This window comes from Triturus cristatus, chromosome 7 (assembly GCF_964204655.1).
Source record: "Triturus cristatus chromosome 7, aTriCri1.1, whole genome shotgun sequence".
NCBI lineage: Eukaryota > Metazoa > Chordata > Amphibia > Caudata > Salamandridae > Triturus > Triturus cristatus.
Genome location: NC_140590.1, coordinates 658212828 through 658226478, shown reverse-complemented (window position 1 = coordinate 658226478; position 13651 = coordinate 658212828). Strand labels below are relative to the sequence as shown.

General features: G+C 40.8%; 1 protein-coding gene across 1 annotated transcript in view; it reads left to right on the top strand.

The window, feature by feature from the left end:
- Positions 1-13651, top strand: part of LOC146810305 (actin-related protein 2/3 complex subunit 1A-B-like) — a 164359-nt gene that overhangs the window by 127999 nt on the left and 22709 nt on the right. The window contains exon 9 of the mRNA XM_085617302.1: positions 11923-12013. Within this exon, the coding sequence (XP_085473428.1) occupies positions 11923-12013 (91 nt within the window). The remainder of the gene's footprint in view (positions 1-11922; positions 12014-13651) is intronic.

Sequence of the window (13651 nt, the reverse complement as noted above, 5' to 3'; positions counted from 1 at the left end):
CATCTGCTGTTTTAATGTCAGGGATTCCAGCTTTTCCAGCATTTGGGCTCATCTACACTTAAAAAGAGACGCGATTTCAGAGCAGTACTAAACCGTCTCCTTCAACGGAAAATCCAATCTCAATGGGGGCATCACTTCTGCATCATCTTTTCATGCCATGAGAAAAACAGGATTATTGAATATCTCATGGAAGCTAAAAGAAATCTGGGCCTCAAAAACGATATAAACCTTCACCCAGATGAGGACCACAAAAATAGAAACCAGAGAGGAAGAGTTTGAGAATGGTGAAACCATGCAAAAGATAAGAAAGACCATCACCCAAGTTGGTTGCCTGCCAGATGATCTGATAATCACCAGTGACTTAGCCCTGTACTCATAAACATGTGACAAAGGAAAAGACTCATAAAACATTATAGTGCTTGTTTTCTCTAAGTTTCTGGACTAACTGAACAAGTGAGAAGAGTCTGAGATGTTGGGACACATGACCTCAACACTTTAGGATTGGGAATTCCACAGAAGGCTGAGGGGACTATTGTGATCTAGGTACAAGGTGTATGTCTTTATTTACTGTTATGTTTAATAATATGTATTTGTACTATTTGTTAAGGAGTTGAGGCACATTAGATTGTAGAGATAAGTAACATACACAGAGAACAAGGTAATATAGCAATCACCTTCAAGACAAGATATCACACACAAGATAAGGGGCCCATACCTCTCTACTTCTCTCTTTCAGTGGTGAATTTCCTTAGCTTCAACACAAAGGGTGTAACACCACAAACAAAAGGCCTGGCAGTTCTGAATACATTACGCAGTGTGACATCTATTTTGTTTTGGAACACGCTTGCTCAACAAAGACTGGTGAAGGCTCATGCATAAATGGTTCCTCTGACAATATTTTGCTACAGGCCCTAACAGTATGGCAGGGATTGTGATCCTGCTGTTACAGTAGAAGCTAGCCTGTGAGGTTCTTTCGGTCACCCTAGATGAGGGGGGATGAGTTCCGACACTAAAGATTTCAACAGGATCAGTAATGTACTCTATCGCTCATATGTACCCTGCTACCTCTCAGCTAACTCCCAGCTACAGAATTTTCTGAAATGTATTAAAGCAGACATATAAAGCTGAAGGCTGCATCATTCTTAGGGGTGAACTTAACCTTGTTATGGAGAAGCTCAATGATACACCCACACTTAAATCAGTACAGGCAAGCTGTATACCAGAAGGGGGCATGATTGGTTGGAACGCTTGGGCCTGGTAGATGTATTGTAGCTTCAACGCCCAAATTAAATAGAAGTCTCTTTTTATCCAGATGCACTTAGACTTATGCCAGGCTAGACCCCGTTATTGTGAGTTCTTTCTCAGTTCCTATAACACAAAATGCAGGCGTGGGCATTATCACTCTTTTGGACAATGCTGTAATTTACTTGACTGCTGCAGCATGCTCAGCCTCCTCCTTTGGACAAGAGGTGGAGAATAAACAAAGGTTCCATGCAGGACAGGACTAAAAGAGAAGAAAATTACAAATGTTTTTAGACATGCCCAGTGACTAACGCCCTAGGAGGAGTAGACGTAGGCATTCTTCGGATCCAATGAAAGCAGTACCCTGGGGGTGTCTCATCTCAGGCTCTTCCTGGCTGAATACGAGTAGAGCAGATTTATGTAACTGTCTAGAATCCCATTTAAGAGAACTGGAAGAGATTCATAGGAGAACCACAAATGTGTGTCCTTGTTTCAGGACACTCAGGGCCCAAGTAAGAACACATGATACAGACAGGGCAGAATGCATGCTTCTTTGAATCAAACAAAGTTACTGCAGTTGGGACATGAAAGTAGTGAGACTACTGCCCTGTAACCTGATGGCCAAGATAACAAGAGAAGGAATTAAGAGAGTGAAAGAAGCCATGATCCCTTAAAAAGCAACAATGTAGAATTACATATAACATTGCATGTAATCTATAATTACTATTATGAAGCAGATGACACCTCCTCAGACCAAGTGACATCTTGCAGCAATCAAGGTTACCAAACCTGCTACCAAATCGAAGAGAATGTCCGAAATTGACTAATATGGCTCAGCAGCAATTTTATTGAACGTTCTCCACAAATACCCAGACACGTTTTTTTCTAACAAGATTTAGTCTTCTTACTTTGCATTTCCTAGTGGCATTTCCAAAGCACACTGGCTGGGCAGACAATTTAGTGCCCTACCCTTGTGATAATTTGGTAGCCCAAAGCAAAAGGCACTTTATGCTATTTTGCACTTAATATAAAGAGCCTCGGAGAAAAATGTAGTCCCAATTAAAAAAAAATTTTAGGCCTTGTTCTTATATCGATAGTTTTAACTTTCTGCATTCTCTGGCCACTCTTGATATATGCATTGGGGTCTCTAACTTTATTAAAAATGCCATGGCTATTAGGAAACAGTACTAGTAGATGTAGTTGTACTGGATTGGTTAGATTTATCACCGCACATCTTAAGTGTTTTATCTTCTAAAAGTGTTCTAAATCGTAAGACTGAATTTTAAGGCATGTATTCTTTTAAACTTACTTGTATTCCCTTTTTTAATAATTAAATTGTCTTTCATGCTGTTTTGTAAATAGGTCATCACAATCACAAATGTTACTGTTGATCTTTTGCACTTTCATGGTTTTCTTCTGAAACCGAATAAAGTTATTTTGACTGACTGACTATTATGGTGGAAACAGCAATTGGGGCGAGAGCAAGGTTGAAGAACTGTAAATATCCTGACCCAGATGGCTACTCATCCCTATTTTATAAAACAAAATAATTAGGGCACCTGCGCCTAGTCTAGCAGGAGTATTCAATTATTTTGCTGAGACCGAACTATGGACCACTCAGTCACAGTCTCAGATATGCAAAAATGGGTAAGGATATTATCATGAGCAGTTAGTATTACTACTAAATGTGGTGAAAAAATGTGCACGGACATTAGCAGCTAACCAGGGTCCCCTCTTGCTTGGTCCAATAAATTCAGATCAATTGAGGTTCAACAAAGGAGAACCAGCATGGATAATACTTAAAAGGTATTACATATTATATATATGTACATATATGTGCATCTATGTACATATATATCTATAGATAGATAGATAGATAGATAGATAGATAGATAGATAGATAGATAGATAGATAGATAGATTTAATGCTTAAGAACCCCATCACTTGATTCTATGAAACAATTTGAACAGGTGAACTGTCAATCCCTTGGTCAGACCGTGGAAACATTTGACTTTGGGCCAAAAGTCCGAAGCTGAATGCCAGCAGGATACGGAGACCCAAAGGCAATGGTAAGGGGGAATAGGCATTCCTTCCTTACATTTGCCATACGCAGGGGAACAAGGCAGGGCTATCCACTCACTCCCTTGCTCTTTGCTCTGCCCATAGAATCACTGCAGAATGAATAGTAAGAAACAATAATATTACTGGGATGAGAATTGGGAAAAACACATACAAGTGGACGATGTGCACTGATGATGGCTCTCACTGAGGAACACTACTTGCTCTATCCCTCCTTTCATGAACGAACTTCAAGAATATGTCAAGGTTTCTGGCATTTAAGTCGATCTGCTAAAATCACAAATATTTAACATCTCCGTCTGATGGTAACAAACTACACACCTTCAGGCTTGTTTCAGTTGGCTACACATTCTCTTACCTATCTCCCCCTTTTTCAGGAGTTGAAGGATCTACACACTGAGGGGCTTATTCCTATTCCAAGCATTTCCATTTTCTATCCCTGTGACTCTGCTTATGAGGCTTCAAAAGGCAATTGACAATTTTGCATGAGGGAGTAAAAGCAGTGGATAGATAGGTGATCTGTAAATCTTGCAGAGGAACAGCAGGTTGGGCACCTCTAATGGGTTTAATCCTAATAGACATCCCAACGACGATACATGGTGGAGTGGCAAAGACTGGAAATGGAGAAGAAACATGTGTGATTGTTGACAAAATCAGAGTGCTTAAACATACCTGAAAAATACCAGGGCCTGAAATGAAGTACCACAATTGGGGGAGATATTTCTTCCTTGTTGCCAGCACCGACATATCACTTTGGGTATGTTAGCCAGCAAACTGGGCTCAACTGCATTTCGATCAGCTTTTTGGTTCACTGTGGATAACCTAGACTTAAACCGGGCATGACTGAGGAACTCTTTAACGAATGGAAGTGAAGATGATGCTTCAGAGTATGAGATCTCTTTAAAGAAAACGACACCAAGCCTTTTGAGATGTGCGTAAAGGAATATAGCTCACCAGAGACTGAACAATAAAAGTACTGTCAAATATGACATTGGATCTTGCGTGCTCTATTAGACACTTTGCAGCCAGACACATGATTACATTTGTTAAGTGCATACTCATGAATGAATGAATGAGACAAGGAAATTACATCAGAAATGTACAAACTCATAGTAAATAGCAGCAAGCAAGTGAAACCCCCTGAGCAGAGCATATGGGAGGCTGAATTAGAGAACACGCTCACAGACAAGCAGTGGGAAGATACACATAACTGCCAAAAGACCTACTGGTAGAGAAATATTCTCAAATGTAATAATATGTTGGTACTATGCTCCAGACAGACTAAACAAATGGAGCAGAAACCGATCAGAATATTGTTGTCAGGGATGTGGGCACAGAAGCACCAAACTCCATGGAAAGTGGGCTAGAGCCCACTGGTTGCAAATCTAACACATCCATTCTCAGACTACCAAAATAGACACTAGTAAATATGCCCAACAGACACACTTGTCCATTATTGTCTTATGCATACAGATATCACCTACATTATGCACTGCTAGACAAGATACAACTGCATTGTAGGGAATATTGAGGACCCCAGTGTCTTGGTCTTGATGCCTGGTTAGGTTTCCTATTTATTTCTCAGTCTCAACCGAGTAGACGTTACAGAATTAGTGTTCCAGTTATAAGGTAGACTTCTTCCAGTAACCACGATTCAGTGAATACAGAAAGGTGCCTAGCACATAGTGCATACCAAAAGGATCCCCAAGGAGAAAAACAGCCAAAGGGGCAAAAACCTCGAAAAAGAATCCACAAAGGCTCCGGAAGGCTGGGATGACTTGAACTCCAGAAAAAGCCAAGCGGTGAGCTGGAGATAAGCTTGGCCAATGGAAGCTGGAGTGACCACCTTGAACAATGATACAGAAATGGCAAGGCTGATAGAAAACGACTGAAGTGCAGAGGAATGCGGGCAAGGAAAGCAGGCAAAGGTTCAGTAAGAAATCCAGAAGCAAAGAACCAGACGAACAACTACTTGAAGTATCACGAGGCAAAGAGTAGACAAAGTCACTTTCTTGTATAAGTCAAAAGATAGGACAGCATGTTGTCTTCATTTTGATTTGGGAAAGACTTTCCGTAACTTGCAGGGCAATGGCTATCTTAGACTTTGACAGATATTACGTTCTCTGGCAACTTCACCAAGGAACCCTGGGGAGGAGAAAACCAAGCAGGCCCATGGCATATTATCTGTTGTCTGCAAGACGGCCCAATTAGAGAAGAATGACGCAAAGATTAAGTGCACGGGTGTCTCTGCTGCTGGCAGGTACATCATAAATGAAAATGAGGCGACCTGCTGTGTGGGAAAAGAAAGGTGTCTCGTCCACCTGAGGCACACTTTCAGTCGAATGGCGGGTGGGACAGTGTCTGAACCAGGAATTACTGCAAGTGGCATGGCACCCAGATCAGGAGCAAAATCAACACAGCTTGTTTGTCGATCTGGAGATGTAAAAACTATCTGCGGCAATAGAACAGAAATCTGAAGCATCTGACATGGATTGTGTGCCCTTTTGGTCCTAGGACTCATCTAAGTTTGGGGGGTTAACGTGCCCTAGATATCTGAGCGTTATGAAGAGTACATCTTTAGACCGACTGTATCTGTACTGCAACAAAGTAGTAACTTGGGGAGAGACACGGGAGACTCTCTAGTCAGAGCAGGCGCCTGTTCCTGGGATACTACTACATCATTATCCAGGTTTTATAACACCAATGGAAAGGAGGAAGTAGGGTGGGAGGGAGTTTTTCTGTATGTTGATCTGAAACCTTGTATTTGATTACTACTTAGCATGGCATTTGCCCTGCCTCACTGACAAGCGGTGGTAGGCAAGGAATGTTATATGCTTTGATACATTTTATTCGAAGATTCAGTCCTTTAAAAGAACCACAAATATGAGAGATGGGTCTTATCAAGAAGGGTGATAGAAGGATCATGTGGGAAAAGACACTCACTTCGAAGATAAGGAGATTTTCTCTTTTCATGTTCAGATTTCATAGCTGGACCCAGTAAACATTCTTAGGAGGATGCTAATAACAGTTTGGAACAGTTTGAAATGGATTATTCCCATGAGAATCAGAGACACTACCGATTTGCATAAGGTGGGCCTCTGTATAGGATGGCATAGTGGGTCAAAAATTATGGACTGAGTTGGGCCCGTGACAGTGAGTGGCTGATATTAATTAAAGAATTCCATCCATCACCTTTTTGTTTGTTGCAGTTTGGAATTGCCTGTTCCCATGGTGAACAGTGTCACTATTATTTTGCATAAGGCGGACTTATGCCTATTGTGGTATGGTGGATAACAAATAATAGACTGGGATGCGCACTGAGTGATCATCATTGGCATTGGCTGAAACTAATTCAAGCATTCCATCCATCACCTTGTTGTTTGTTGGAGCCAAAAATAAATACATTCAAATATACTGTACAATCCTCAAATTTGAAAGACTCGACAGTCAAAGAAAAGTTGGATAAGGAGAAACCATTGATGTTAAAAAGGTCAGGCAAGACTCCAACCTTATTGCCAAAAAGAACTACTTATGTTCAATGGAAATCATCCTGAGCTACTAATATTTAGTACAGTGAACACATCAAACCACATTACATTAGTGACCACACTATGCACGTTTACAAGCAGTAAACATGTTTATGCATCAGGAAAGGTTGCCAGCAGTAGTGTAAAAAAAGGCATTGCCAATTTGGGAAGCCTGAAATACATAATAGCCATAGCTGCAGTGTTCCTGGCACCAAGGTAATAATGTTAGTAATAAGTCTCCCTAATGCCAAATTATATATTAATCAATAGCCTATAAGTATTAACAATACACCCATTTTTGCCTCAAATACACTCTTTTCAAATTTGGTAGACATATTTTAATTGGACTAAGCAAAAGTTTCTGATTCACTAGGTTGGACTGCACACAGGAGAGCTACTTAAAGGTAGCTGGAGAGCTACCAGTAGCTCTGGAGCAACTGGTTGCAGAAGCCTGTAGAGGAACTCAGGTCAAGCTCATTCTTCAGGGTCAAAGTCCAAAAATACCAGCAAGGAATAGCCTAAAGCAATTAACTCAACTGTGAAGTATGGCGTGCAGAGGAATTATGGACACCAAAGTTAAGCTTAAAGCTTCACAAGTGAGCGAGACTGAAGCCCCTTCAAAAGCAGTTGAAGTTGAAAGGAAAACATAGTACTCAATGCTGACATTTCATCGTTGATAAAGAAAACCAAATGCTTGAATAAGCTTCATACAAAAATCCAATACCTTGTAAGAGGCCCAAAGAAAGCATTATTATTGAAAGTGAATCAAAGGCCTTTGCGACCACTTATTCTTCATTAGAATCAAGATATACTGAAGGATGACACATACAGAAAGGAGATATTCACAAGGGTTCCAGATGTAGACAGGGAACAGGAGATGCATATGTACACAAACACTGACAAAATATTGACAAAATTAGCCTCCATTGGCTTAATTAATCAAAAAGAAAAAATAGTTTTTGATAAGTAAGCAGCTGAAGTACATAAGTAATAAAGCTATAATCCAGAGAGCTTTGGGGAGGACAAACTAAAGAAGAGGAAAAAAGCCCACACAAGATAAATACAATCTTCAATAAATATTAACAATATAACAAATTAACAAACTTCTAAAAAGATGTATAACATTCAGTAACATACCTGTTCAATTAGAGGAGATCTTATAGGACAGTAATGTATTTAGGATGCACTGTAAATCAATGGGTGTAAGAGCAAATAAAATTAGACCGTGAGCGTATAAAATATAGTGACTATGGAAAGAAACTACATGTGAAGGAAAACAATTAATGCATCAGAAAGAATGTCAATATCAGATAAATATAATGACGAAAGCAAAGGAGCGAAAAGACATCCTGCTTTAAATCATTTTGTTTATTTGTCTTAATGGAAAGCCCTCTATCACCTCCTAACAACATGCTACACCAGGTGGAAGAGTGGAAAGCTATCAGCAATCTTAATGACATTGGAGGAATACCAAAATTCATACGCTTCTTCCACAAGAGTGTGCAGTGGACATGACCAAAAGCCATTGAGAAGTCAATAAAAGCAGAGTAGCCAGATTGCTTATTGAATTGCACATATTCATCTTAATTAGATTGAAGAAAGGCTGTTTTGTCAGCAGTGGAAAGCTAAGGTTTAACACCAGATTCTTCATAAATATTATATTCTTTTCTCAGACCCAATCTTCCAGCTTTTCTAGAAATGTTCTTTGCAAATATTTTCCCCACTGTACCGAGTAGAGTAGGGTTGCTCCTTATGCCTTTTTTGTAAAGTGGAGGAATTACACTACCAATTCAAGATCTTGAAATTGAGCCGTTTGTATAGCAAAAGTTGAAGCACAGGGACAATAGTTTTCCCAAGAATTCTACTTAGGGACTTATAACGAGTACGGCGGTCCATGGGACCGCCGTAATCATGGTGGTGGTCCGACCACCGCCACACTGCAGGACCACTCGCAGTTATATATGTGTGCTGGTTGTACTGCCACTGAACAGCACCTACCAGCACGGATCAAGGATCCTGTGGCGGTCTGGCCCCTGTTTGAGGCCAAAATATGCTGGCAGTGCCCAGCGGCACTGCCGAGCATATTTTGAGTTGCCTCACCGCCACCTTTTTCTTGGCGGTCGTACCGCCATGAAAAGGGTGGCGGTGAGGCAACAAAGGGGGCCCTACAGGGCCTCTGTGCACTTGAGTGCACGCGGGGGCACCTGTTTTGCCCCACTGTAGTTATGCACCCCCAGTTCCTGCACTTGAAGGAATGCACAACATGGTGCATTCCTTCCCTTGCAGGAATGTGCACTGGCAGTTCAGCGGCAGTGCTGTTTAAGGTTAACAATAAGCCTTTAAACAGCACCTCCGCGGGACCGCCCCACTGCCCGCTCGCCAGACCACAAAATTACTTGTAATCTGGCAGGCGGTGGTGAGTTTTGGTGGCCCAGGAGTGGAGGATTAGTGTGCTGCCCGCTCCAGGACCGCCGAAACTCAAAATAAGGCCCTGAGCCTTTAACACTGTGACCTGTATCTGATCTATGGCATTACATTGGAATGTCATGAGGTAAGGAAAATGTCCAAATTTAAATTTAGTGAACTCAGTGATGCAAAACACGTCTCTAAAAAAACAGCTCTCTGTGTAGTGTTGAAATGAAGAATAGCCAAACCTGCTGTGAGATGGTAGTCGCTGGGATATTTTTCACTGCAGAACAATCTCTAGCAGTAATTTGCCAGATGGATCTAGAGTTTTTATTCTTGGATGCAACTGTTAAATCACACCAAAGGTGATGAGATTGCTTTTGCTGCATTTTAAGTCTATGTTTCTTTCAGGTCCTTCCTAATTGTTTTAACCCCTTGTGTGCCACGCCCTTTCCCCGCACTGTGCCGGCCGTTACATTAGCGGGCGGGGTTTATGACGAGCTGGACTCGTCATGGGCACAGCGCAACCGCGGCCCATGACGAATCCAGCTCGTCATGGGCACACAAGGGGTTAATTTACTTGCTCTACAAGCTGAAGGATCTTTATATTGTCTTTGTTCAACTCCATACAAAAGGCAAGATCTATTATATCTCTAGACTAAGGTTTAATTATTTTTACTTTGACTCTCTGTCTCCATACTTGGGAAGCAGTAACCAAAAGGCAATGTTTAAATGCCAAAAATAATATTATCCTCAGTGGCTTGCTGTAATTGATCTTTAAAAGTGGTTAAGCAGTCATTTACTTTAAGTACAGCTTTAGAGTTCTAGATCACCCAGCAGCTTGTATTGATGATCTCTGTTGTCCCACCCCTTAGATTCCAGGAATAGATCTTGTTTGATGAAAGTGCCATTTTGACGGAAAGAATCAAATGATCACTTTAAGATTTCCTGATTATCTGCCCTTCAGTAAGTAAATCAAAAAGGGCGTAGTTACAATATAATTTATAAGCGAGCAGCTAGAGGTCCCCCAATTGGGGCAAGAATTTCTTTGAGGTCCTTATTAGCAGATACTTCCAAAAACATTTGAAATTTTTCATTAATGTACCCTATAATTATGACCCAGTCTCCAGGACTTAAATGAATAAGTGCAGAAATGGAGTCAAAGAAGTTTCAGAGACTTTCATTATTCTTATTATCTGTTGAAAGTAAACATTTAGAAATAGACAAGTGGATTTCTTGTTTGACACTGCGGTTTTAAAATGGTTATGTTCTGTTATGTTATGTTAATGAGAATTTGTAGAGCGCACGTTCACCAACAGGTTTCGTGGCGCTGAATGATGCCTTATTCCATCCTTGGAGACAATGCACGAGAAAGCCAGGTCTAACAGTGAGCTTGCGAAAAAAGCCAGGTCTTCAGCTTTCTCCTGAAACGCAGATGGTCAGTTTCTTATCTCAATGATATGGGCAGGGCGTTCCAGAACTTGGGTCATTGAAAGGAAAAGTACGATCCAACCATGCGTTTACGTCTGAAACCCGGTACCACCAGTAGATTCTTGTACATGGATCTTAGCATGCACGTAGGGGAGTATCTGTGAATTTGTTAGATGATGAATGTTGTATGGGGTAAACGTAAAAAATACTAGAATCCAAAATAATACAGGAAACAAAAGTTGAATTAAATTCAAATAAAAAGGAAAGATGATCTATTAAAGTCAAATCAAACTACCTTTGCTTATTTTGTAAAAACTGAATAACAAGCTATTTTACTAAAGTGTTCTACCAGTGGCGCAGTTATGGAATCTTTCTGAAACAATTTTTTAACAATTAAAACGTATGAGTAACAATGATTTGTTAAATGGCACAAATATTTTCCCTATATGTAGTAATGGGCTTATTTGAGCTCCTTTTTTATAAATTTACTCTGAACTGGCTTAGGCATTCCACAAGCAGAACCAGCTTGTGAGTTTTTGATTTTATTTGTAATTTTTAACTCAATGTGTCTGCCCCCGGATAAAGACAATGAAAGATGAAACAGCATTTTGAGCACATGATCAGAGTTGGAAGAAAGTTTTTTTTAACAAAGAAAGAATAGAACTCAATGCTCTATTTAAAGCTAGAAAAGCTTCTTAAAGTTTGACATAGTAACAAGGGAGTTTAAAGAAGCTGACTAAATGAAGTTCTGGGTTAGCAGATACATTTGATTCATGATTTGGTTTACCACTTAGGGTATTAATAAAATAATTCAGTATCTCTTTTGAAAGTCCAGATATTGTCGAGGGAATTTCTTGATTAATTCCAACATTTATAAAAGTATAATCAATCGGTATACCCAATTAGTAGTGTCAGTGAAATCTTTAATATGCGCTAATCTCCAGTTGTTGAAACTCCAATTTTTTCCAAAGTGAGATCCATATTTTGTGGTTGATTTAACATGACCAACTGAGTGTCATCCATAAAAGTTGGAAGAACAAGTATCTTGTTTACTTTGCTGCGGACTGCCTCATCTTGTAAGACTCATGCAGAGAAGAAAAGTGAGCGACATTGAAGTTATGCTAGCTTTTGAAGGAATACTAATTTATTAAGTAACTAACTAACAACATTAGATGGGGTTTATTCATCTCTGAAAGAAGCATTTCCAACACTTTTTTCACTCTTTCATTTCTACAGTCAGCTGCGCATCTTCGAGGGAGGAGATTCTGGTGTTTCCAAATTCAGCAGCGTGGGAATAGATGGAGCATTGGTCATCTGGGACTCCAAGGTAAATTGAACACCCCCACATCAAAACAGGTAGTGTGACAGCTGATAAGAACCTGTTGGTCCTACTTAGTTTATCCATGTCCCTCTAACAACTTAGCACCCCTGATTCATTCTGCATGTTCACTGATTTAACTTTTGTTTTCTCAGCAGGGGCGGCTCCTCCTCTAGGGCGGAAGAGCTCCGCCCCACTGCTTTCTCGCAGTGCGAAATGCAGAAACATAAAATGGTAAAACTACCATTTTATGTTTCTGCTTCTCAAACTGCGAGAAAGCAGAAGTGTTTGGTTTGATGCTGCTCTACGAGCAAGGCTGGGAAGGGGAGGAGTGGTGTACCCACTCCTGACTGAGTATGACTGGTTTGGTCGGCCCTCTGGAGCCGCCCAAACCAGTCATGCGCACTCTGCCCTTTCTCCATACAGGCTGCAATGCAGCCTACATGGAGAAAATGGCCTCCCCATAGGAGCCTGCCTGGGCAGCGTCCCCACGAATCATAACGCTGCCATTGCAATGTTGGAATTGGCTTAGGGAAGGGTGACGGAGGGTGCCTGCTTCCTGTTCCTGCCAGAGGCAGGAGAGGAGAGCAGGAGCTCTGAAAACGGGGTACCCAGCCCGGCCCGCGGACAGGTACGTTTTTAAAAAATTCATTATTACATTTACCCCCACAGTTGACCCCCCCGCTCGCGATTAATGCTGGCCACAAATGTTTCTCAGTACTACTGTGCCACTGAGTCCATTATGGATCTTTCTGTTTTTGTTTACACCGCTTCTCCTGGGAGGCTGTTGCCTGCCTACCCTGTCTCTTACACTTAAACATGTTTTCTAGTGCTTCTGTGAAGCCTCCATAAACCTTCAGTATCATTTCTTGATGCCTGCATCTAAGGATGGGCTTTCCTGTGCACTGTTTGCAAACATTTGGTTTCTTGTTATATTCTACACCTTTCTCCAAAGATTGGCTGTACATTTATCTGTACATCTTGGAAACTACGTCACTTTAAAGTTTCCTTGTGAAAAATGTTGTAGAGTTTTGTATTTCAAAAGAATATTTCTGATTCGCTATTTCAGCACAAATGTGTTACTTAGTATTCTTGATTGTATGCCTCTACAGTTCTGAAAGTAAAAGTTCCAACCCCTCTTAGCCAACTCTGCCTGAGGCTCCAGTTGTGTCTTCCACAAGATGACTGACGTTTTGGTCCCCAAAGAATGTGCCCAGTTGAAAAAGAACCAACAGTGGGGCTCTATCTTTTGGTATAGTGGTAGGTAGTGAAGGAATGTGCAAAAAGATCTAAACACTACAAGCACGATAGTGACTCTTCACAAGGCCAGTCAAGTGATGGCTGCAGTGCACTTCCAAGTTGGACATCTAACATTGTACTGTTACACTTGATCTGGAATGATTTAAAGTGGCACTGGTCGTCTCCCTGTCAAAGCGATCAAGTTCTCAGCCAATCTCCAATACTGCCTCTAGGCATGTTGAGTCAACGCAACCAAATTTGCATAAAGAAAGGTTCTTTCATAGACAAAGAATAATCAAGCTTTGAAGGCGCCAAATAAAAAATCCTGACAGGAAAAGGCCAAAAGGGCCGCCATTATAATTAACTGACGGGAAATGTGGGAAGATGAGAAAGCCAATTCCCTTTTCA